Source organism: Salmo salar, chromosome ssa10, assembly GCF_905237065.1.
Source record: "Salmo salar chromosome ssa10, Ssal_v3.1, whole genome shotgun sequence".
NCBI lineage: Eukaryota > Metazoa > Chordata > Actinopteri > Salmoniformes > Salmonidae > Salmo > Salmo salar.
Genome location: NC_059451.1, coordinates 122,195,365 through 122,222,573, shown reverse-complemented (window position 1 = coordinate 122,222,573; position 27,209 = coordinate 122,195,365). Strand labels below are relative to the sequence as shown.

The 27,209-nt window shown below is 46.6% G+C and overlaps 1 protein-coding gene across 4 annotated transcripts in view; it reads right to left on the bottom strand.

The window, feature by feature from the left end:
• LOC106561778 (unconventional myosin-Vc) overlaps positions 1-27,209 on the bottom strand; it is a 52,833-nt gene that overhangs the window by 917 nt on the left and 24,707 nt on the right. For 2 of the 4 annotated variants that reach the window (XM_045688613.1, XM_045688615.1), the window contains 29 exons: positions 26,916-27,047; positions 26,611-26,708; positions 25,769-25,855; positions 25,422-25,533; positions 24,483-24,694; positions 20,053-20,218; positions 19,754-19,900; positions 18,144-18,402; positions 15,096-15,159; positions 12,938-13,130; positions 12,529-12,726; positions 12,451-12,489; positions 12,108-12,403; positions 11,736-11,856; positions 11,364-11,457; positions 10,566-10,629; positions 10,388-10,468; positions 8,723-8,997; positions 8,533-8,596; positions 7,985-8,141; positions 6,983-7,067; positions 6,784-6,882; positions 4,439-4,593; positions 4,139-4,228; positions 3,821-3,971; positions 2,545-2,732; positions 1,951-2,048; positions 825-1,002; positions 52-132 (listed from right to left, as the gene is read on the bottom strand). In XM_045688613.1, coding sequence (XP_045544569.1) covers positions 52-132; positions 825-1,002; positions 1,951-2,048; positions 2,545-2,732; positions 3,821-3,971; positions 4,139-4,228; positions 4,439-4,593; positions 6,784-6,882; positions 6,983-7,067; positions 7,985-8,141; positions 8,533-8,596; positions 8,723-8,997; positions 10,388-10,468; positions 10,566-10,629; positions 11,364-11,457; positions 11,736-11,856; positions 12,108-12,403; positions 12,451-12,489; positions 12,529-12,726; positions 12,938-13,130; positions 15,096-15,159; positions 18,144-18,402; positions 19,754-19,900; positions 20,053-20,218; positions 24,483-24,694; positions 25,422-25,533; positions 25,769-25,855; positions 26,611-26,708; positions 26,916-27,047 — 3,984 coding nt within the window. The other 2 variants (XM_045688614.1, XM_045688616.1) reach the window with 2 other exon arrangements.

The following is a 27,209-nucleotide window of genomic DNA, read 5'->3' as shown; positions in this document are numbered from 1 at the left end:
CACATGATCCTTGTCACATGATCGAGATCGGGATGCACATTTACACCTTACCTGAACTTTGCGGACAAACGACGGTGCCACCCTTTTCTCGAAATCATCAATGGGCGTGTAAGAATTCAGAATCTTGACAATCTAGAGCAGGAAAAAAAAAAAAAAAAGGTTCTGTCAGTGACACCGAGTAATATTCACAAAAACAATCAATCTAAAATACTGCTCAAAGCATTATGGGTAATGTAGCACAGCAAGAGTCATCCACTAGATCCAGCCGCGGGCTGATCCTTTCTTCAGTGGATCGTCGGAGGACTGGAACATAATTACTAATAATTTACAGACTGTAAACTGACCGCAAGAATCCCAAACATATGTAATATTTGACTAAAACATAATCATTTCAAACCTTCCTTATGTAACAGTATAGCTTCCGTCTCTCTCCTCGCCCCAACCTGGGCTCGAACCAGGGACCCTCTGCACACATCAACAACTGACACCCCCACGAAGCATCGTTACCCATCGCGCCACAAAAACCGCGGCAGAGCAAAGGGGAACAACTACTTCAGGTCTCGGAGCGAGTGACATCACCCGATTGAAACGCTATTAGCGCCCACCACCGCTAACTAGCTAGCCATTTCACATCGGTTACACTTACATTTGTACACACACACACACACACACACACACACACTATGCGTGGGAATACTTGGGAACAGATGTCCCAAATTAAAATCACTTGGAGCTGATTTCCTGGTGCTTTTACAGTGTTTATAAATAAACCCCCCCCGCAGGCCACCAGTTGGGGAACCCTCTAGTACATCTTCCTTCAGTACCTGTACAGTGTTGAGTTCAGAGCATTGTTCTACGATTTCCTTAGCGTCGTCATCAGTGGTCTTGTTGACCTGCAGCAGCCAGGCAGCTTGACACAGAGGCTTCAGAGTTTCCATGGCACTGGTACCCTGCACCAGGTCCTTCTCCTTCAGCCACTCCTCCAGGTAACTGATGTTACACCTGCAAAACAGGTAGCCTAGCGGTTAAGAGCGTTCGGCCAGTAAACGAAAGGTCACTGGATTGAGTCACCTGGAAAACAAAACAGGTAACTGATGTTACATCTGGACACGTTGCTATGTTACCTACAGTAACACACAGACAGGTACCTGAAACATGTTGCTATGTTACCTACAGTAACACACAGACAGGTACCTGAAACATGTTGCTACGTTACCTACAGTAACACACAGACAGGTACCTGAAACATGTTGCTATGTTACCTACAGTAACACACAGACAGGTACCTGAAACATGTTGCTACGTTACCTAGGATACAGACAGGTACCTGAAACATGTTGCTATGTTACCTACAGTAACACACAGACAGGTACCTGGAAACATGTTGCTACGTTACCTACAGTAACACACAGACAGGTACCTGGAACATGTTGCTATGTTACCTAGGATACAGACAGGTACCTGGAACATGTTGCTACGTTACCTACAGTAACACACAGACAGGTACCTGAAACATGTTGCTATGTTACCTACAGTAACACACAGACAGGTACCTGAAACACGTTGCTATGTTACCTAGGATACAGACAGGTACCTGGAACATGTTGCTACGTTACCTACAGTAACACACAGACAGGTACCTGGAAACATGTTGCTACGTTACCTACAGTAACACACAGACAGGTACCTGAAACATGTTGCTATGTTACCTAGGATACAGACAGGTACCTGAAACATGTTGCTACGTTACCTACAGTACCACACAGACAGGTACCTGAAACATGTTGCTACGTTACCTAGGATACAGACAGGTAACTGAAACATGCTGTTACGTTTAACATACGTTGTAGGAACTTCCACTGTTTGCTGGGGAGGATTTAACTTTCCATCTCTTCCTCTGTTTCTTCTTGTTCAACACACACACACACACACACACACACACACACCTACCTGATCTGCATGCCCTTCCTACAGGAGCACATGTCTTTGCGTAGCAGGATGTTGTTGAGTGTGGCCGCACCCACCAGGAAGAAAGTCTGTTTCACAGCCTGTTGGGACAACACAGGGTCAGAGACAAACACAGGTAGATGTTGGACAACACAGGGTCAGAGACAAACACAGGTAGATGTTGGACAACACAGGGTCAGACACAGGTAGATGTTGGACAACACAGGGTCAGACACAGGTAGATGTTGGGACAACACAGGGTCAGAGACAGGTAGATGCGATTAATATAACCTGAAAATCATAGAGGTCCAAGAATCGGACCCCCCCACAATCTCTTACCTGTCTGACCAGCCCCTGAGTGCCCCCCCTCCTCCTCCTACCTGTCTGACCCCCCCCCTTCCTACCTGTCTGACCAGCCCCTGAGTGCCCCCCCCTCCTCCTCCTACCTGTCTGACCCCCCCCTTCCTACCTGTCTGACCAGCCCCTGAGTGACCCCCCCTCCTCCTACCTGTCTGACCCCCCCCTTCCTACCTGTCTGACCAGCCCCTGAGTGACCCCCCCCTCCTCCAACCTGCGATTCCCCCCCATATCTCCTACCTGTCTGACCAGCCCCTCCTCCATCCCGTGCTGACTCATAGTGATGTGGTACAGACTGAGCTGCTGGAGGAGAGAAGAGATGGTGTAGATCTCCTGGTCCTCATAGATACTGTTGGAACGCTTACGGAAACCTGTAGGCTTCATACTAGAGATTCCCTGGAGACTCTCATGCTCCAGCATACCAGGAACTGGAGGAAACAGACACACACTCCTTACGTAGAACAGGTACTGTACGCATGCGCGAATGAATGAAAACCTTTATTGTTTTATGAAAAGGGCAATATTTTCTTGGATTTCTACAAATATTTAATGGAAAGTGACTATAAATGTATGTATCATATCAACGTACCATTGTAGAATAATAGTGAAGACATCAAAACGCAAAAATAAAATATATGGAATCATGTAGTAACCAAAAAAAAAAGTGTTAAACGAATCAAAATATATTTTAGATTTTAGATTCTTCAAAGTTGCCACCCTTTGCCTTGATGACAGCGTTGCACACTCTTGGTATTCTCTCAACCAGCTTCATGAGGTAGTCACCTGGAATACATTTAAATGAACAAGGTGTGCCTTGTTAAAAGTTCATTTGTGGAATTTCTTTCAACTGTTCTGTGTCAATCAGGCCTTCATGGTCGAATTGCTGCAAAAAAAAAACACTACTAAAGGACACCGATAATAAGAAGAGACTTGCTTGGGCCAAGAAACACGAGCAATGGACATTAGACCGGTGGAAATCGGTCTGATGAGTCCAAATTAGAGATTTTTGGTTCCAACCGCCGTGTCTTTGTGAGACGCAGAGGAGGTGAACGGATGATCTCTGCATGTGTAGTTCCCACCGTGAAGCATGGAGGAGGTGGTGTGATGGAGCTTCTCTGGTGACACTGTCATGATTTATTTAGAATTCAAGGCACACTTAACCAGCATGGCTACCACAGCATTCTGCAGTGATACGCCATCCCATCTGGTTTGCGCTTAGTGGGAAACCCCCTCTACTACCTGTAGGCATGCCAAGAGTGTGCAAAGCTGTCATCAAGGCAAAGGGTGGCTACTTTGAAGAATCTAAAATATATTTTTGATTTGTTTAACACTTTTTGGGTTACTACATGATTCCATATGTGTTATTTCATAGTTTTGATGTCTTCACTACTATTCTACAACGTAGAAAATAGTAAAAAATAAAGAAAGAAAAACCCTGAAAATGAGTAGGTGTGTCCAAACTTTTTTTTTAAATTGGTACTGCACATCATGTTGTTATGTTATGAGAGTAACCTACCGATCATAGGCACAAGAGTCTTCTCCATAACAGATATAAACTGGTGGTAGATACGGATGGCCAGATCACTGAAGATCTGCCTGTGTTCAGACAAGTCAAAGTTCTGCAAGCAGTTCTTATTCTGACGCGGAGAGTTCTGTTTCATAAACTCCTGTGGAAAATGTGAGATAAAATAAACATTTTATAACAACAACAACAACAGATCTTTAGGCCAGAGTATTACTACGCAATATGAAACAAAATATGGACTGGTACATTTATCTGTGGATAGAACCCCTGAAGGTGTGCAGTATAAACATGGTAGAGGGACAATCCTACCTCTTCTCCACTGTACTGCTTCAGACAGTTGAGCATGTGGTACATGTTCGAGAGCCAGAATGACAGCAATTCAAAATCTGCTTGGTGATCCTGAGACAGGTAAACAATGACAACAACATAAAAAAAAAAAAAATCCTGAGAATATCCGCATTTGAATGTAAACAAGGTCATTCATTCCCCCCCCCTCAGGGACAAACGAAGAAGAGCTTAGAGTGAGTGGCCTGTTATGAGTTTTCAGAGTCGTATGAAGAACTACGAAATGCAGAACAGGAACAGGAATAGAGCACTGACTCATCTTACCGTGATGACCTTCTTAACCCCGCTGATTATGGCGTTCATGAGAGACTTGAGCTTTGCTCCGTCGTTCAGGTAGTCAGCGTGGCGGACACACATGAAGAGAAGCTGGGCGGCCATGTTGGGGATCATGTTCACCACCACCCCCCTGGGTTTCAGGTCTGCAAACAAACATAGGAGGACAGTTACAAACATGGGCCAGATTAACGGATACACATGAAGAGAAGCTGGGCGGCCATGTTGGGGATCATGTTCACCACCACCCCCCTGGGCTTCAGGTCTGACAAAGAACCGAGTGGTAGGACACACAATGGAAAGCTTTTTGCAATTAAAAAAAAAAATTAAGGTCATTCGTTATTGGACAAGTGCAGGTAGTCCCTCCCCGTTTCAGTCTTTTCTTCGATTTGGTGACTAATGAACACAACCCAGTTACAGACATGAGCCAAACTCTGTATACTGCTGCTGCTGCTGCTGTTTGACACGTCACACTTTCATAGTGAGAACTAGTTGTTAGTTCATCCTCTCAGGCTCATGTGATCTATTTTCTTAGGCCATGTAGACCTGTGTGGTCATGTGATACTATAAAAAAATGTAAAAAACTGTGTCAACTCCAACAAGAATGGTGACGTGTTCAGTACCCAGAATGGTGACGTGTTCAGTACCCAGAATGGTGACGTGTTCAGTACCCAGAATGGTGACGTGTTCAGTACCCAGAATAATGATGTGTTCAGTACCCAGAATAATGATGTGTTCAGTACCCAGAATAATGACGTGTTCAGTACCCAGAATGGTGACGTGTTCAGTACCCAGAATGGTGACGTGTTCAGTACCCAGAATGGTGACGTGTTCAGTACCCAGAATGGTGACGTGTTCAGTACCCAGAATAATGACGTGTTCAGTACCCAGAATAATGATGTGTTCAGTACCCAGAATGATGTGTTCAGTACCCAGAATGATGATGTGTTCAGTACCCAGAATAATGACGTGTTCAGTACCCAGAATAATGATGTGTTCAGTACCCAGAATGGTGACGTGTTCAGTACCCAGAATGGTGACGTGTTCAGTACCCAGAATGGTGACGTGTTCAGTACCCAGAATAATGATGTGTTCAGTACCCAGAATGACGTGTTCAGTACCCAGAATAATGACGTGTTCAGTACCCAGAATGACGTGTTCAGTACCCAGAATGGTGATGTGTTCAGTACCCAGAATAATGACGTGTTCAGTACCCAGAATAATGACGTGTTCAGTACCCAGAATGATGATGTGTTCAGTACCCAGAATAATGACGTGTTCAGTACCCAGAATAATGACGTGTTCAGTACCCAGAATAATGACGTGTTCATTACCCAGAATAATGACGTGTTCAGTACCCAGAATAATGACGTGTTCAGTACCCAGAATAATGACGTGTTCAGTACCCAGAATAATGACGTGTTCAGTACCCAGAATGGTGATGTGTTCAGTATCCAGAATAATGACGTGTTCAGTACCCAGAATAATGACGTGTTCAGTACCCAGAATGACGTGTTCAGTACCCAGAATGGTGATGTGTTCAGTACCCAGAATAGTGACGTGTTCAGTACCCAGAATAATGACGTGTTCAGTACCCAGAATAATGACGTGTTCAGTACCCAGAATGGCAACGTGTTCAGTACCCAGAATGGCGACGTGTTCAGTACCCAGAATAATGACGTGTTCAGTACCCAGAATAATGATGTGTTCAGTACCCAGAATAATGACGTGTTCATTACCCAGAATGGCGACGTGTTCATTACCCAGAATGGTGACGTGTTCAGTACCCAGAATAATGACGTGTTCAGTACCCAGAATGACGTGTTCAGTACCCAGAATAATGACGTGTTCAGTACCCAGAATGGTGACGTGTTCAGTACCCAGAATGGTGACGTGTTCAGTACCCAGAATGGTGACGTGTTCAGTACCCAGAATGGTGACGTGTTCAGTGCCCAGAATAATGACGTGTTCAGTACCCAGAATGATGACGTGTTCAGTACCCAGAATAATGATGTGTTCAGTACCCAGAATGGCGACGTGTTCAGTACCCAGAATAATGATGTGTTCAGTACCCAGAATGGCGACGTGTTCAGTACCCAGAATAATGACGTGTTCAGTACCCAGAATAATGACGTGTTCAGTACCCAGAATAATGACGTGTTCAGTACCCAGAATAATGACGTGTTCAGTACCCAGAATAATGACGTGTTCAGTACCCAGAATAATGACGTGTTCAGTACCCAGAATAATGATGTGTTCAGTACCCAGAATGGCGACGTGTTCAGTACCCAGAATAATGACGTGTTCAGTACCCAGAATAATGACGTGTTCATTACCCAGAATAATGTATTGAATGAGCTTGGGTTCATCCTCCCTCTTGTACTCCAACATTCCGAGGTATTCTTTGGGAATAGTGGGCGCTGGCGTTTGATTGGCTGAGGAAGAAACCCACCCCCAAAAAACAGGAAATTAGCTGAATATCAAATGTGATAGAATGTAGCAGAAGTTTGCCTTGTCAGTTTATAATCGCGGTACCTTTCTCGGATGTTTGAAGACTCTTGATTTTATTTTGTAGCTTCCTTATCAACCGTTCCTTCATGTCGAGCTGTTCTTCAAAGTCCTGGAATAACATGTGAGTACACATTACCCACACACATTACACACATTACCCACACACACATTACACACATTACACACACACACATTACACACATCCCACACAGTCACACACAGTCAGTCACACACAGTCAGTCACACACAGTCAGTCACACACAGTCAGTCACACACAGTCAGTCACACACACACACACAGTCAGTCACACACACACAGTCAGTCACACACACAGTCAGTCACACACACAGTCAGTCACACACACACACACACACAGTCAGTCACACACACACACAGTCAGTCACACAGTCACACACAAACAGCCAGTCAGTCACACACACAGCCAGTCAGTCACAAATAAACAGTCAGTCACACACACACACAGTCACAAATAAACAGCCAGTCACACACACAGTCAGTCACACACAGTCAGTCAGTCACACACAGTCAGTCAGAAATAAACAGTCAGTCACACACAGTCAGTCACACACAGTCAGTCAGAAATAAACAGTCAGTCACACAGTCACAAACAGTGACAAACAAAGTCAGTCACAAACAGTCAGTCACAAACAGTCAGTCACAAACAGTCAGTCACAAACAGTCAGTCACAAACAGTCAGTCACAAACAGTGACAAACAAATCGTCAGTCACAAACAGTCACAAACAAATCGTCAGTCACAAACAGTGACAAACAAATCGTCAGTCACAAACAGTCACAAACAAATCGTCAGTCACAAACAGTGACAAACAAATCGTCAGTCACAAACAGTCACAAACAAATCGTCAGTCACAAACAAATCGTCAATCACACACACAGTCACAAACAAATCGTCAATCACACACACAGTCACAAACAAATCGTCAGTCACACACACAGTCACAAACAAATCGTCAGTCACCCTCACAGCCCCCCCCACCCCAACACACCATGTTCTCTGCAGTGAGTCGCGATGTCTCCTGACTGAATCTGGCCTTGGCCTCGACCTCGGCGTTCTTCTGTCTCCTGAGCACCTCCTCCAGCTCCTCCACCCTCCTCTCCACCTCCTCCTTCTCCCGCTCCACCTGCTCATGCTGCTCCAACAGCCTGAACACAGAGGTTAGGGGGTCAGTTGGGATCAGAATAGTAATGACGGCTTGGTTGTGGTCTTGTGTGGTTCAGTTGGTGAGAGAGTGTGGTGCTAGCATGTCGAGATAGTGGTTGTGGGTTCAATTCCCATTCCAATACATACATACATACATACATACATACATACATACATACATACATACATACATACATGCGTGTGTGATTCACATACATACACACACACACATGCATGCGTGTGTGATTCACATACATACATACATACATACATACATACATACATACAGTAAATGTATGCACTCACAGTCCTGGAAGTCACTTTGGATAAAAGCATCTGCAGACAATGGAATATTGTGATATGATTTCAGGGCTTGAGGACGTACTACTGTACCTGCGTTGGGAGGCTTCCTCTTCAACATTCATCTCAAGCTTTTTGGACATCTCCTCAATTTTCTCTAACAAACAAAAAGAGACAAAAAAAAGAGATAAATGATTGGAATGACTTCCTGAGTTGACTGGATAACGATGACACTGACCCCGAACCTATAGACCTTAGTGATGGTGTATTGTACTGTGTCTACCTGTCATCCCTCTAGCCTGCTCCTCCAGTCGGTCTTCCAGTTCCTGTTTATGTCGTTGTAGCTCTGACACCGTCTGCTTCAGCTCAGGTATGACCATGTTTTCCTGGTTCAGCCTGCTCACCTCCTGGCCGATGCTGTCGTTGACGGACATTTTTTCTTGGAACAGTTTTTGCAGCTGATTGTTTTCGTTCTGCAGGTGTTCCACCTTGAACGTCAGCCCCTCTATCTGACTGTCGGAGACATCTTTCTGTTCCTTCTGCTTTCTCTCCAGCACTCTGTCGGCAGACAGACCAACAACAACAACACCTTCATTCACTAGCCTTAGATGTCAAATGATCACAGTGTGAAACAGAGATTTCTTATTTTCTAAACACTTCACTTGTTATTGGCTTGAGGGTGCTATTTTCACATCCGGATGAAAAGTGTGCCCAAAGTATACTCCCTGCTATTAAGGCTCAGAAGGTAGGATATGCATATAATTGGTAGATTTGGATAGAAAATGTTTATGGGACATATTGGAGTGCCAACAGAAGAAGCTCGTCAAAGGTAAGGCATGAATTACATCGTTATTTCTGAGTTTTGTGTCGCGCCTGGAGGGATGAAATATGATTGTCAGTGTTTGTTTGTTGGCGGACTATCCTCAGATTATAGCGTAATTTGCTTTCGCCGTAAAGCCTTGATGAAATCTGACACGGTGGCTAGAAATACAAGAAGTTCAGCTTCAATTTGGTGTATTGCACTTGTGAATGTATGAAAGTTAAATATTTGTAATAATTTTTGAATTTGGCGCTCTGCCATTAAACCGGATCCCGATCCCGTTAACGGGATTTCAGCCATAAGAAGTCAATAACGTTTATTCCTCACATTGGGGCAGAACGGCCATGTGAATCCTTACAGTAGGAGTACTAACATTATGTCACGTAGCAGCTGCTTTTATCCACAGACACCTCCAGCACAGTGAATGCATACGTTTTTAAGGACATGTGATCTCTGTGGGAATTGAACCCACAACCTTGGGATAGCTTGCATCATGACAGTGACCATACAGCAGGGGGTTTGTGGAGACAGCACAAACAGATCTGGGACCTGTATGGGGGGGTTTGTGGAGACAGCACAAACAGATCTGGGATCTGTAGGGGGGGGTTTGTGGAGACAGCACAAACAGATCTGGGATCTGTAGGGGGGGGGGTTTGTGGAGACAGCACAAACAGATCTGGGATCTGTAGGGGGGGGTTTGTGGAGACAGCACAAACAGATCTGGGACCTGTAGGGGGGTTTGTGGAGACAGCACAAACAGATCTGGGACCTGTAAGGGGGGTTTGTGGAGACAGCACAAACAGATCTGGGACCTGTAGGGGGGTTTGTGGAGACAGCACAAACAGATCTGGGATCTGTAGGGGGGGGTTTGTGGAGACAGCACAAACAGATCTGGGATCTGTAGGGGGGGTTTGTGGAGACAGCACAAACAGATCTGGGACCTGTAGAGGGGGGTTTGTGGAGACAGCACAAACAGATCTGGGACCTGTAGGGGGGGGTTTGTGGAGACAGCACAAACAGATCTGGGACCTGTAGGGGGGGGGGGTTTGTGGAGACAGTACAAACAGATCTGGGACCAGGGTTAATGTAGAGATCCAGAGTGGATGGGAAAAACCAAACGTGTCATACCTGGTAGCTTTCTGCAGCCCATCAAAAGCCGTCAACAGATCCCCAGCTTCATACATCTGGTCTGGCCCATCGGAGGCCAACCTTTTAACAAAAAAAACATGTGTAAACTGGATTGAACCCATCATGTCCCAAATACGCATAGAATAATATAGCTACATATGTATAGAATTGACACTACCTGGAAATGACCTCGTCTTCCATCATGCCACCAAGAAGTTGTCTTGTAATCACACTCATCTTAGCTATAAGAAAAGAGTCACAAACGATCATGGCCTGACAACAAAATCCTTTGGAAGCACTTCATCCTTTTCACACCATCATGCCGACCTGAACCACACTGGACCGGACCTGAACCACCCTGTACTGGACCTGAACCACACTGGACCTGAACCACCCTGTACTGGACCTGAACCATCCTGGACCTGAACCACCCTGTACTGGATCTGAACCACCCTGGACCTGAACCACCCTGTACTGGACCGGACCTGAACCACCTTGTACTGGACCTGAACCACCCTGTACTGGACCTGAACCACCCTGTACTGGACCGGACCTGAACCACCCTGTACCGGACCGGAACCACCCTGTACCGGACCGGAACCACCCTGTACCGGACCGGAACCACCCTGTACTGGACCGGAACCACCCTGTACTGGACCGGACCTGAACCACCCTGTACTGGACCGGACCTGAACCACCCTGTACTGGACCGGACCCACCCTGGACCTGACCCACCCTGGACCTGACCCACCCGGTACTGGACCTGACCTGAACCACACTGTACCGGACCCACCCTGGACCTGACCCACCCTGGACCTGACCCACCCGGTACTGTACCGGACCTGAACCACACTGTACTGGCTCGGATATTTTCTTTTCACATTGTCCTTTCCACTGCATCAGCAACTATGGTGGGTAGCCAGGCCAGTACAGGGCACAGTAGTGTGAATTAACCCGCAGAGTAGATCTACTGTACCTATCGCTTCTTCTGACTGCCCCTTCATTCTCCGGTCCAGATCATCTCTCTGGGTTTGGAGGTTATGAAGATCCTTCCGTAACTCAGGTATGACCTTGGAAGAGGAAAATCAATGAACTAACCAACCAACCAATCAATACATTCATCCATCCATCAATCAATACGTCAGTCAAGTAATCCTTCACCCTTTGAACCTCACCTTGATGTGCTTGGTGAGTTGTACGACCAATGACCTTTGAACCCTCACCTTGATGTGCTTGGTGAGCTGTACGACCAATGACCTCACCTTGATGTGCTTGGTGAGCTGTACGACCAATGACCTCACCTTGACGTGCTTGGTGAGCTGTATGACCAATGACCTTTGAACCTCACCTTGACGTGCTTGGTGAGCTGTATGACCAATGACCTCACCTTGATGTGCTTGGTGAGTTGTACGACCAATGACCTTTGAACCCTCACCTTGATGTGCTTGGTGAGCTGTATGACCAATGACCTCACCTTGATGTGCTTGGTGAGCTGTACGACCAATGACCTCACCTTGACGTGCTTGGTGAGTTGTACGACCAATGACCTTTGAACCCTCACCTTGATGTGCTTGGTGAGCTGTACGACCAATGACCTCACCTTGACGTGCTTGGTGAGCTGTATGACCAATGACCTTTGAACCTCACCTTGACGTGCTTGGTGAGTTGTATGACCAATGACCTCACCTTGATGTGCTTGGTGAGCTGTACGACCAATGACCTCACCTTGATGTGCTTGGTGAGCTGTACGACCAATGACCTCACCTTGACGTGCTTGGTGAGTTGTACGACCAATGACCTTTGAACCCTCACCTTGATGTGCTTGGTGAGCTGTATGACCAATGACCTCACCTTGATGTGCTTGGTGAGCTGTACGACCAATGACCTCACCTTGACGTGCTTGGTGAGTTGTACGACCAATGACCCTTGAACCCTCACCTTGATGTGCTTGGTGAGCTGTATGACCAATGACCTCACCTTGATGTGCTTGGTGAGCTGTACGACCAATGACCTCACCTTGACGTGCTTGGTGAGTTGTACGACCAATGACCTTTGAACCTCACCTTGATGTGCTTGGTGAGCTGTACGACCAATGACCTCACCTTGATGTGCTTGGTGAGCTGTACGACCAATGACCTCACCTTGACGTGCTTGGTGAGCTGTATGACCAATGACCTTTGAACCTCACCTTGACGTGCTTGGTGAGCTGTATGACCAATGACCTCACCTTGACGTGCTTGGTGAGCTGTACGACCAATGACCTCACCTTGACGTGCTTGGTGAGCTGTACGACCAATGACCTCACCTTGACGTGCTTGGTGAGCTGTATGACCAATGACCTTTGAACCTCACCTTGACGTGCTTGGTGAGCTGTATGACCAATGACCTCACCTTGATGTGCTTGGTGAGCTGTACGACCAATGACCTCACCTTGACGTGCTTGGTGAGCTGTATGACCAATGACCTTTGAACCTCACCTTGACGTGCTTGGTGAGCTGTACGACCAATGACCTCACCTTGACGTGCTTGGTGAGCTGTATGACCAATGACCTTCAACCTCACCTTGACGTGCTTGGTGAGCTGTATGACCTGGTCCTGTAGATCAGTGTTGACCTGCGCACCCTCCTCCGTCTGTCTCTGCAAGCGGACTCTCTCCTCCTTCAATCTCCTGTTCTCCTCCCTCAGAACCTCCACCTCCTTCTCATGGTCCTCCTTCTGCAGGTCAAGGTTGTTCTCTGCGATCCTGAGAAACTAAACTAGATCAATCTCATGTCCTTTTCACAATACTGGACCTGAACAACACGACCTGAACCATACTGGACCTGACCCATACTGGACCTGACCCATACTGGACCTGAACCATACTGGACCTGAACCATACTGGACCTGACCCATACTGGACCTGACCCATACTGGACCATACTGGACCTGACCCATACTGGACCATGACCCATACTGGACCATGACCCATACTGGACCATGACCCATACTGAACCATACTGGACCATACTGGACCTGACCCATACTGGACCATGACCCATACTGGACCATGACCCATACTGGACCATGACCCATACTGAACCATACTGGACCATACTGGACCATACTGGACCTGACCCATACTGGACCATACTGGACCTGAACCATACTGGACCCATACTGGCCCTGACCCATACTGGATCTGACCCATACTGGCCCTGACCCATACTGGATCTGACCCATACTGGCCCTGACCCATACTGGATCTGACCCATACTGGACCTGACCCATACTGGACCATACTGGACCTGACCCATACTGGACCATACTGGACCTGACCCATACTGGCCCTGACCCATACTGGCCCTGAACCATACTGGACCTGACCCATACTGGACCTGACCCATACTGGACCTGACCCATACTGGACCTGGACCATACTGGACCTGGACCATACTGGACCTGAACCATACTGTACTGGACCATGACCTGACCCATACTGGACCTGATCCATACTGTACTGGACCATACTGGACCATGACCCATACTGGACCATGACCCATACTGGACCATGACCTGAACCATACTGGACCATGACCTGACCCATACTGTACTGGACCATGACCCATACTGGACCTGACCATTACTGTACTGAACCATACTGGACCTGACCCATACTGGACCTGAACCATGACCTGAACCATACTGGCCCTGACCCATACTGGACCTGACCATTACTCTACTGGACCCTGACCCATACTGTACTGGACCCTGACCCATACTGTACTGGACCCTGACCCATACTGTACTGGACCCTGACCCATATTGGACCTGACCATTACTGTACTGGACCATACTGGACCTGACCATTACTGTAATGGACCATGACCTGAACCACACTGGACCATGACCCATACTGGACCATGACCATTACTAGACTGGACCTGAACCTTACTGGACCATGACCTGACCCATATTGGACCTGACCATTACTGTACTGGACCATACTGGACCTGACCATTACTGTAATGGACCATGACCTGACCCTTACTGGACCATGACCCATACTGGACCTGACCCATACTGTACTGGACCATGACCTGAACCACACTGGACCATGACCCATACTGGACCATGACCCATACTGGACCTGACCCTTACTGGACCATGACCTGACCCATTCTGGACCTGACCATTACTGTAATGGACCATGACCTGACCCATACTGGACCATGACCCCATACTGGACCTGAACCTTACTGGACTGGCTCAGATATTCCCCCTTCACACTGTTCTGTCCAGAACTGTTCCTGCTACTATGGTGGATGAGTAACCAGTGCAGCGCAGTACAGCTTAGCTTGGTTTAGCTCGGAAGTTTAAAAAAAGGTATAGGTACACGAAGCAACTCTTACTTCCTCAATCCATTCCTCAATCCACGAAGGAGTGCTTACATCCTCAATCCACGAAGTAACTCTTAACATCCTCAATCCACAAAGTAACTCGTAACATCCTCAATCCACGAAGTAACTCGTAACATCCTCAATCCACGAAGTAACTCTTAACATCCTCAATCCACAAAGTAACTCTTAACATCCTCAAGCCACAAAGTAACTCCTAACTTCCTTAAACCACAAAGTAACTCTTAATATCCTCAATCCACAAAGTAACTCTTAACATCCTCAATCCACGAAGTAACTCTTACTTCCTCAATCCATGAAGTAACTCTTACTTCCTCAATCTTTCTTCTCGTTCCAGATCTTCTCTCAGAGTCGTCTTGATTTGATCGAAGCTGTCTAGAAAATTAAAGAAGTGAAACACAGTATAAATGACATTAACTGGATGGTCTTCTGGACCCATACTTGTTGACATCACCCAAACCTACCTCTGTCCAATCGTGATTAAAACCTGTTAGGGCTAGGGGGCAGTATTTGCACGGCTGGATAAAAAAATGTACCCGATTTAATCTGGTTATTAATCCTACCCAGTAACTAGAATATGCATATACTTATTATATATGGATAGAAAACACCCTAAAGTTTCTAAAACTGTTTGAATGGTGTCTGTGAGTATAACAGAACTCATTTGGCAGGCAAAACCCTGAGACAGATTCTGACAGGAAGTGGATACCTGATGTGTTGTATTACCTTTAAACCTATGCCATTGAAAAACACAGGGGCTGAGGAATATTTTGGCACTTCCTATTGCTTCCACTAGATGTCACCAGCCTTTACAAAGTGTTTTGAGTCTTCTGGAGGGAGATCTGACCGAACAAGAGCCATGGAACGATGATGGCCCATTAGACACCTGGCGCGCGAGTTCATGTTGGGTACGCTCGTTCCAATACGTTATAAAAGAGAATGCATTCGTCCACCTTGAATATTATTCATGTTCTGGTTAAAAAAGGCCCTAATGATTTATGCTATACAACGTTTGACATGTTTGAACGAACGTAAATATATTTTTTCCCCTCGTTCATGAAGTGAAGTCCGGCGGGCTTAGATCATGTGCTAACAAGACGGAGATTTTTGGACATAAATGATGAGCTTTTTTGAACAAAACTACATTCGTTATGGACCTGTGATACCTGGAAGTGACATCTGATGAAGAGAATCGAAGGTAATGGATTATTTACATAGTATTTTCGATTTTAGATCTCCCCAACATGGCGGCTAGTCTGTATCGCAACGCGTATTTTTCTGTGCGCAGTGCTCAGATTATTGCAAAGTGTGATTTCCCAGTAAGGTTATTTTTAAATCTGGCAAGTTGATTGCGTTCAAGAGATGTAAATCTATAATTCTTTAAATGACAATATAATATTTTACCAATGTTTTCTAATTTTAATTATTTAATTTGTGGTGCTGACTTGAATGCCGGTTATTGGAGGGAAACGATTTCCTGAACATCAACGCCACAGTAAAACGCTGTTTTTGGATATAAATATGAACTTGATAGAACTAAAAATGCATGCATTGCCTAACATAATGTCCTAGGAGTGTCATCTGTTGGAGATTGTAAAAGGTTAGTGCATAATTTTAGCTGATTTTATGGTTTTGGTGACGCCTGTCTTTGAATTGGCACAACATTACACACAACTCTTGTAAATGTACTGTCCTAACATACTCTAAATGTATGCTTTCGCCGTAAAACCTTTTTGAAATCGGAAAACGTGGTTAGATTAAGGAGATGTTTATCTTTCAAAGGGTGTAAAATAGTTGTATGTTTGAAAAATTAGAATTTTGACATTTATTTGGATTCAAATTTGCCGCTCTTGAAATGCACCTGCTGTTGATGGAGTGCACCACGGGTGGGACGCTTGCGTCCCACCTAGCCCATAGAGGATAAGTACCCATAAAACATTGTGATACAAGATGGTATCGCCCCTTATTGGCAAGAAATGTACAAAAAAAAGACAGCTAGCACAAGCTCACATGCTCCGGGAGGGACGAGAGGATTCATGACTAAATATATTTTGGAGCTAACCATATTCTTTTTTTTTTTAGTCGCCTTAGTTGGAGCTGTGGCACGAAAGAGGTCTGTGTGTGTCCCGACGCCCAAGTGACAGTCAAGAAGCTTCCGTGGCTGTGTGTCTTGTGATGGGTTGTAAAAATCATCAAGGGCTCGGCTGCAGAGCACATAACTCTGCTGTACCCACAACTGTCTGATTATTTATTGATTCAAATTTGTAGGTCTAGGCTTCTATATTTGTAGGTAGGTTGTAGCCTACCTTGTTTAATAGTAGGCTATGGAAATAGGCCTATTCTACGCATTGTTTATTTTAGAAGTCTTTTGACTTCTCAGTCGACCCCCACCCATATCTTCATATTGTTTGCTCAATTTCACTTCTTGTTACTTGTAATATTTGTCCCTTCAAAAATAAAGCTGTGATAGAAAATGGCCTATAGAGAGACTGAGACTTTCACAATTGTTCCCATTTGAAAACTGCAACTTTAGGACATTACCCACTTTATTAGAAGAGCCTACTTGGGGGAAAAAAAACCTTTTGGTAACTTTAGCTTGTCTTCAGGCTATTTTCATTAGTAGGATTCGTTTTTTTTTTTTGAGGCCTTTTGGTTCACAACGGCAAGGAAGAGGGATACCTGCATCTATAATAGACTAAGCTTTGCTCAACTGTAAGCTTTGTTAAAAAAAAACAACAACTGATTGTTCAATTGTTCTCTCTTGATATTGGTTGTTCTACCTGTCATTATTACCGTCAGCCTCTTTATGTCCTAGCTTATTCAAAACAATTTCAAACTGTCTGATAAATGTGTTGTTTGATCATGAAGTAGCGTGGAGGGAGAATGCCAACATGCATACAAACTGAAGTCATATTCATATCAAATGGAGAGGGGGGGAAAAAAAATACAAAATGAGGCTTTTAAAATGGTGTTTCGTTATATGACCAAGATCATCCGACATTGAGAGAGAAAAAAACTAAACGTTTTCTGACTGGACATTTTGCGCTACTCTTGCCTTCTGTAAATTGTTTATTGAAGCTCTTTACTGCGTGGTGCCAGTCAAGTTGAAATAGGCTATACATCGTCTGTCACATCACGATGTCGTCACCATCGACGAGGGCTGTTAATTATCTTCGATATCCGACACCATCGAAATATCGCCCAATCCTAATCCATAGCAACGGTTTTATCCAGCTCGGTGTACCAGGATCATATATGCCAGTTCAATCCTGAACTAGACTACAGACCACTTTTTTTCTTTTTTTTTTAAACGAGGTTTAAAAAGAGAACAATCTGAGCCATCATTTCCTTCCTCTTACCTTTCATCTCTATTGCTGTATCCGCAAGTTTCTTCTCCAAGTCCTGCTTTTCCACAATGAACCTGTCTTTTTCCTGTTGAAGCTGGGCGATCGTCTTGGTGGCGTCCTCCTTGCTCTTCTTCTCTCGCTCCTCTAGCGAAGCCTTCTCAGTGGCTGATTTCCCCAGCTGGGCCTCCAGACTGTGCAGCTTGTCGAGACCTTGGGCGTGAGCACCGGCCAGACCTGTCAGCCTCTCAAGCAACCCACGGTTCTCTTTGCCCTGGAAGGACACACAACGTATCAACAAAGAAATGCTATACAGTGGTGTTTCTTGACCACATGAGTTGAGTGACTACAAACGCTATGGTCATGAGCTGAGACTAAGACCCAGACCAGGAAATTTATCCCAGGCCCGTTGTACCGAGAACAGAACAAGATCCTGGTCTCAACCGGTATCAGTGTGTTAGCTTAGCATATAGCACTACCTCCCTGAACGTGCCTCTGACCGGGCTTGAACCAGGGTCCTCTACCTCGCCAACACACGTGACCGCTCGCTTGACAACGTGCGAACCGACTGAGGTATACCAAAAGTACCAGTTGGATGGCTTCATCTGCGACATTTCAAGTTTAGCTGTGGAGTGAGTTTACAGTACGTTCTCTGTTACACCAACACAAGATAAAGACTTCACCTCACTAACCCCACCTCCTCCAACAAGACCCCACCTCCTCCAACAAGACTCCACCCCAATAACTCCACCTCTTCCAACAAGACTCCACCTCTTCCAACAAGACTCCACCTCTTCCAACAAGACTCCACCTCTTCCAACAAGACTCCACCTCTTCCAACAAGACTCCACCTCTTCCAACAAGACTCCACCTCTTCCAACAAGACTCCACCTCTTCCAACAAGACTCCACCTCTTCCAACAAGACTCCACCTCTTCCAACAAGACTCCACCTCTTCCAACAAGACTCCACCTCTTCCAACAAGACTCCACCTCTTCCAACAAGACTCCACCTCTTCCAACAAGACTCCACCTCTTCCAACAAGACTCCACCTCTTCCAACAAGACTCCACCTCTTCCAACAAGACTCCACCTCTTCCAACAAGACTCCACCTCTTCCAACAAGACTCCACCTCTTCCAACAAGACTCCACCTCTTCCAACAAGACTCCACCCTAATAACCCCACCTCCTCCAACAAGACTCCACCCTAATAACCCCACCCAACAAGACTCCACCCCACTAACCCCACCTCTTCCAACAAGACTTTACCCCAATAACCCCGCCTCCTCCAACAAGACTCCACCCCAATAACCCCACCTCTTCCAACAAGACTCCACCTCTTCCAACAAGACCACCCCAATAACCCCACCTCTTCCAACAAGACCACCCCAATAACCCCACCTCTTCCAACAAGACTCCACCTCTTCCAACAAGACTCCACCCCAATAACCCCACCTCTTCCAACAAGACTCCACCCCAATAACCCCACCCCTTCCAACAAGACCACCCCACTAACTCCACCCCTTCCAACAAGACTCCACCCCTTCCAACAAGACTCCACCCCAATAACCCCACCTCTTCCAGGTCAGTGTTGTACTGTTGTTTTTTTATTGGGGGGGTTCTAACCTGATCCTCCAGTTTCTTCCTGAGCTGCTGGCACCTGTAGGAGAGTTGTACGTTATGTACCAGACGACGCAGGGTCTGGAAGCGCCTCCTGGCCAGCCACGCCCGGGCATACTTCTGTAAGATTAGTGCTTTCTGCACCTCCACCATCTGAGTTTATACACAGAGATGCATTAATAAAAACAGACATGCACACAGACTACTGACATCTAGTCAAATTCCCATGCGTTCTCAGTTGGTAGATAATGTGTTGATAACTACAGCTAAATTCAAATCTATTCAGACAGGACACAGCACAATACCTTTTTGTAGCGTTTCCTGGCTATCCAGCCTCTAGTGAAGGCTTGTATGATGATAGAGGAGGACCGGACCGTTCTATAGATCTGTCTGGTTAGATAACCTCTCCAGTACCTCTGAATGACCACAGCAGCCCAGCCTTGCTTCAACGCTGCAGCCGTCACCGATTTACTACAGAGAAACGGGAAGAGACGATCACGAGCATACCCCCTGAGTCCCTTCCCCGTTTCACACACCTGGTAGTGTGGTGGATGGGACTACCAGCTCTCTGTAACCTAGAGGCCAACCACTGGGTCCATCTCCTCTATACCACCTGGTAGTGTGGTGGATGGGACTACCAGCTCTCTGTAACCTAGAGGACAACCAGTGGATCCATCTCCTCTATACCACCTGGTAGTGTGGTGGATGGGACTACCAGCTCTCTGTAACCTAGAGGCCAACCACTGGGTCCATCTCCTCTATACCACCTGGTAGTGTGGTGGATGGGACTACCAGCTCTCTGTAACCTAGAGGCCAACCAGTGGGTCCATCTCCTCTATACCACCTGGTAGTGTGGTGGATGGGACTACCAGCTCTCTGTAACCTAGAGGCCAACCAGTGGGTCCATCTCCTCTATACCACCTGGTAGTGTGGTGGATGGGACTACCAGCTCTCTGTAACCTAGAGGCCAACCAGTGGGTCCATCTCCTCTATACCACCTGGTAGTTTGGTGGATGGGACTACCAGCTCTCTGTAACCTAGAGGCCAACCAGTGGGTTCATCTCCTCTATACCACCCACCTGGTAGTGTGGTGGATGGGACTACCAGCTCTCTGTAACCTAGAGGCCAACCAGTGGGTTCATCTCCTCTATACCACCTGGTAGTGTGGTGGATGGGACTACCAGCTCTCTGTAACCTAGAGGCCAACCAGTGGGTCCATCTCCTCTATACCACCTGGTAGTTTGGTGGATGGGACTACCAGCTCTCTGTAACCTAGAGGCCAACCAGTGGGTTCATCTCCTCTATACCACCCACCTGGTAGTGTGGTGGATGGGACTACCAGCTCTCTGTAACCTAGAGGCCAACCAGTGGGTCCATCTCCTCTATACCACCTGGTAGTGTGGTGGATGGGACTACCAGCTCTCTGTAACCTAGAGGCCAACCAGTGGGTCCATCTCCTCTATACCACCTGGTAGTGTGGTGGATGGGACTACCAGCTCTCTGTAACCTAGAGGCCAACCAGTGGGTCCATCTCCTCTATACCACCCACCTGGTAGTGTGGTGGATGGGACTACCAGCTCTCTGTAACCTAGAGGCCAACCAGTGGGTCCATCTCCTCTATACCACCCACCTGGTAGTGTGGTGGATGGGACTACCAGCTCTCTGTAACCTAGAGGCCAACCAGTGGGTCCATCTCCTCTATACCACCCACCTGGTAGTGTGGTGGATGGGACTACCAGCTCTCTGTAACCTAGAGGCCAACCAGTGGGTCCATCTCCTCTATACCACCTGGTAGTGTGGTGGATGGGACTACCAGCTCTCTGTAACCTAGAGGCCAACCACTGGGTCCATCTCCTCTATACCACCTGGTAGTGTGGTGGATGGGACTACCAGCTCTCTGTAACCTAGAGGCCAAACAGTGGGTCCATCTCCTCTATACCACCCACCTGGTAGTGTGGTGGATGGGACTACCAGCTCTCTGTAACCTAGAGGCCAACCAGTGGGTCCATCTCCTCTATACCACCTGGTAGTGTGGTGGATGGGACTACCAGCTCTCTGTAACCTAGAGGCCAACCAGTGGGTCCATCTCCTCTATACCACCTGGTAGTGTGGTGGATGGGACTACCAGCTCTCTGTAACCTAGAGGCCAACCAGTGGGTCCATCTCCTCTATACCACCTGGTAGTGTGGTGGATGGGACTACCAGCTCTCTGTAACCTAGAGGTCAACCAGTGGGTCCATCTCCTCTATACCACCTGGTAGTGTGGTGGATGGGACTACCAGCTCTCTGTAACCTAGAGGCCAACCAGTGGGTCCATCTCCTCTATACCACCTGGTAGTGTGGTGGATGGAACTACCAGCTCTCTGTAACCTAGAGGCCAAACAGTGGGTCCATCTCCTCTATACCACCCACCTGGTAGTGTGGTGGATGGGACTACCAGCTCTCTGTAACCTAGAGGGCAACCAGTGGGTCCATCTCCTCTATACCACCTGGTAGTGTGGTGGATGGGACTACCAGCTCTCTGTAACCTAGAGGTCAACCAGTGGGTCCATCTCCTCTATACCACCTGGTAGTGTGGTGGATGGGACTACCAGCTCTCTGTAACCTAGAGGCCAAACAGTGGGTCCATCTCCTCTATACCACCCACCTGGTAGTGTGGTGGATGGGACTACCAGCTCTCTGTAACCTAGAGGCCAACCAGTGGGTTCATCTCCTCTATACCATGTTTCTTGTAGGATGACTGTCTGTAATTCCAATTTCTTTGATTAAGTCTGGGTTCCTGCTCTTTAGGCCAAAGCCAGACGACCTCAGACCTTATATATTCCAGGATAAGATAGTAAAAAGCTTTATGTTCTATAGTCTCTTGTGTTGTTTTTGTGTGGTTTAGGACCACTACAGTAGGTGTGAGCAGAGCATGTTGAGCATCTGATACATGCATTGTATTCGGAAAGTATTCAGACCCCTTCCCTTTTTCTAAAATTTGCTACAGCATTATTCTAAAGTGGATTAACATTTTTCCTTCAATCAATCTACACCAAATACCCCATAATGACAAAGTGAAAACAGGTTATACATTTTTGCACATTTACTAAAAATAAAAAAAACAGAAAAACCTTATTTACATAAGTATTCAGACCCTTCGCTATGAGACTCGAAATTGAGCTCAAGTGCATCTTGTTTCCATTGATCATCCTTGAGATGTTTCTACAACTTGATTGGAGTCCACCTGGGGTAAATTCAATTGATTGGACATAATTTGTCTATATAAAAAGGTCCCACAGTTGACAGTGCACGTCAGAGCAAAAATCAAGCCATGAGGACGAAGGAATTGTCCGTAGAGCTCCGAGACACGATTGCGTTGAGGCACAGATCTGGGGAAGGGTACCAAAAAAACTCCTGCAGCATTGAAGGTCCCCAAGAACACAGTGGCCTCCATCATTTTTAAATGGAAGAAGTTTGGAACCACCAAGACTCTTCCTAGAGCTGGCCGCCTGGCCAAACTGAGCAATCGGGGGAGAAGGGCTTTGGTCAGGGAGGTGACCAAGAACCGGATGGTCACTATGACAGAGCTCCAGAGTTCCTCTTTGGAGATGGGAGAACCTTCCAGAAGGACAACCATCGCTGCAGCACTCCACATATCAGGCCTTTATGGAAGAGTAGCCAGACAGAAGCCACTCCTCAGTAAAAGGCACATGACAGCCCACTTGGAGTTTGCCAACAAGCACCTAAAGATTCTCAGACAATGAGAAACAAGATTCTCTGGTCTGATGAAACCAAGATTGAACTCTCTGGCCTTAATGTCAAGCGTCACGTCTGGAGGAAACCTGGTACCATCCCTACGGTGAAGCATGGTGGTGGCAGCATCATGCTGTGGGGATGTTTTTCAGTGGCAGGGACTGGGAGACTAGTCAGGATTGAGGGAAAGATGAACGGAGCAAAGTACAGAGAGATCCTTGATGAAAACCTGCTCAGGACCTCAGACTGGGGCGAAGGTTCACCTTCCAACAGGACAATGACACTAAGCACACAGCCAAGACAACGCAGGAGTGGCTTCAGGGCTTCAATCTCGGAATGTCCTTGAGTGGCCCAGCCAGAGTCCAGACTTCAACCAGATCTAACATCTCTGGAGAGACCTGAAAATAGCTGTGCAGCGACGCTCCCCATCCAATCTGACAGATCTTGAGAGGATCTGCAGAGAATAAATGGGAGAAACTCCCCAAATACAGGTGTGCCAAGCTTGTAGCGTCATACCCAAGAACATTCGAGGCTGTATTCACAGCCAAAGGTGCTTCAACAAAGTACTGAGTAAAAGGTCAGAATACTTATGTAACTGTGATATTTCAGTTTTTTATTTTCAATAAATTAGCAAAAGTATAAAAATGTGTTTTTGCTTTGTAATTATGGGGTATCGTGTGTAGATTGATGAGGGGGAAAAAAAACAATTTCATCCATTTTATAATAGTGCTGTAACGTAACAAAATGTTTAAAAAGTCAAGGGGTTTGAATACTTCCCGAATGCACTGTACATTTGATACATACCCCTCTCTCGCTCTCTCTCTACTGCCCCCCCTCTCTTTACTGCCCCTCGCTCTCGCCCCCTCCACTGCCTCCCCCTCTACTGCCCCCCTCTCTCCCTCTACTGCCCCCTCTCTCCCTCTACTGCCCCCTCTCTCCCTCTACTGCCCCCTCTCTCTCCCTCTCTCCTGCCCGTTGTAGTGGTTGTGAAGACACTCACCGTATCCGTCTCTGTCCGCGGACGTACTGTTGCAGGACGACGGCCGCCTCCCTCATACGGAGGAAGGTCCTCCTGTGGCTCCACCCCCTCACATGCTTCTGGATGGTCACACACGCCCCTCGGAGACGGTCCAATCGCAGCTTCTCCAAGTACGCCACCTGACCCGCTCGGAAGAAGATCTTGGTCCGGCCAAACTTGTACTGGTTGGAGTCCTGGGAGGGGGAAGTGGGTGACATCAGACACATTGGCAAAAGGACCTAATATAAAGAACAGATCGACCTGGATACACACCTCAACAGATTCACCGAGGAGACAGTTCAGCGTTGTGTGTTTAGCACATGCACAACTCAATGACTTTTAACCTAAAAATCATTCATCGATGTCAAATGGGAGACTTTCAACGAATATTCTAAAGTTAAGAGCACAGATCAGAATAGTGCTATAAAAGTAAGCAAGGGGACAGGGAAGGAGATCAGAAGAGTGCTATAAAAGTAAGCAAGGGGACAGGGAAGGAGATCAGACAGGGAAGTAGATCAGAAGAGTGCTATAAAAGTAAGCAAGGGGACAGGGAAGGAGATCAGACAGGGAAGGAGATCAGACAGGGAAGGAGATCAGAAGAGTGCTATAAAAGTAAGCAAGGGGACAGGGAAGTAGATCAGAAGAGTGCTATAAAAGTAAGCAAGGGGACAGGGAAGGAGATCAGAAGAGTGCTATAAAAGTAAGCAAGGGGACGGGGGACAAGTTTGACTCATATCTCATCCGGTGCCGACAAAGATGGCCGCCTCGCATCGCGTTCCTAGGAAACTATGCAGTATTTTGTTTATTACTGCACGGTCGGAACTAGAAGCGCAAGCATTTCGCTACACTTGCATTAACACCTGCTAACCATGTGTATGTGACAAATAAATTTGATATCTCCGGCATATGTTCAGCCCTCACCTGAATCAGCCTCTGCAGCACCGTCCTACAAGTCTGCTTCTTGTCGGTGAGAAGCAGCTCCTGTTGGCTCATCAGTATACTGTACCGGCTGTAGAACTCTATGTACGTCCACCTGTCAATCAGAACAACAGTTTAGTTAATACAAGGTTAATAAGCTTGTAAGGATGGTTTCCCGGGACACAGATAAAAGTCCTGGACTAAAAAGCACTATCAACAAAGATTCTCTGAAAGAGCTTCGTTTTTAGTTCAGGACTGATTAATCTGTACCCGGGAAACTGGCCCGTAGAGTTCACTGCTGTGTTGTTACTGAAGGACGTATGGAGAGGTGGATGCTGGGTGAAGATCACCTGGAAGGGTAGCTCTGAGCGCTGATGTGAATGGTCTCCAGGACTCCACACGCCCTCAGCTGCTGGACCACCCGCTTAGAGTCATACCTGACAGGACATAATGACACACTCCGGGTTATCAAGATGTCGTATTGAGAAACACCCCCAAGGCACACTCCGGGTTATCAAGATGACGTATTGAGAAACACCCCCAAGGCACACTCCGGGTTATCAAGATGACGTATTGAGAAACACCCCCAAGGCACACTCCGGGTTATCAAGATGACGTATTGAGAAACACCCCGGAGTGTGTCTTGGGGGAGTATCAAGATGACGTATTGAGAAACACCCCGGAGTGTGTCTTGGGGGAGTATCAAGATGACGTATTGAGAAACACCCCGGAGTGTGTCTTGGGGGAGTATCAAGATGACGTATTGAGAAACACCCCAGAGTGTGTCTTGGGGGAGTATCAAGATGCGTATTGAGAAACACCCCGGAGTGTGTCTTGGGGGAGTATCAAGATGGCGTATTGAGAAACACCCCAGAGTGTGTCTTGGGGGAGTATCAAGATGACGTATTGAGAAACACCCCCAACACACAAAGACTTCAGAATGAACCCTTTGAAGACACAGGAGTACTGGAGTCTTGCCACAGATTTTTTTTTTTAAGCCCCATTTTACACATAATACAATATAAATCTGGAAATACAGCCCAGAGCTGGAAGAGACTGGTCTCTCTCTCTCATGGTACAGAAAGGAAGTGACAACACAGACTACAGTAGCAGAAGATTTGTTGGCGTCCTTTATGACCTCATCACGGCGGATGTAGAGTATTAAGTAGGTACTGTACGTGGAACTACTTACTCGAAAGGCATCTTTTCCTCGTTGGGCTTGATGCAGCGTACGTAGTGAGGGGTGGTGGCGTTCAGTGTCTCCATCAGAAGGTACAGAGAACTACGGAACTGCAGGAAAGACAGTGTTACACACACGGGGGTCCAAGCTCTATTACACATACCATCGCAAAAGGTGCTTTTAGCTGAATGACTTCCATTTGACAATATCAATATAGTCTGTACATATAAAATGTTGTTTCAATGATAAGTATAGTAATTCAATTCGTGTTTATCGTTTTATTTTCTAAGCGATAGTAAACATGATTGGTCACCTACTTTCTCACCCACGGTGGTCCTGAGATTCTTATTGGCTGGTTTCACCCCAGGCCGGGCAGGCCTCACTTTAATGCCTTTACTACCGACTCCGCCTGGCTCCTCCTCCAGGAAGAAGTTGGCCAGGAGAGGAAACTGATAGTGTCAGGAAATAGAATGAGTCACACATAAACAGTCCAGTATGGGTCAAACAAGGTATGTTTAAAACAGGAAATAGACATGTAATAAGCACAAAATACACACGTAATAACATGAAATAGACACGTAATAACATGATAGACACGTAATAACATGATA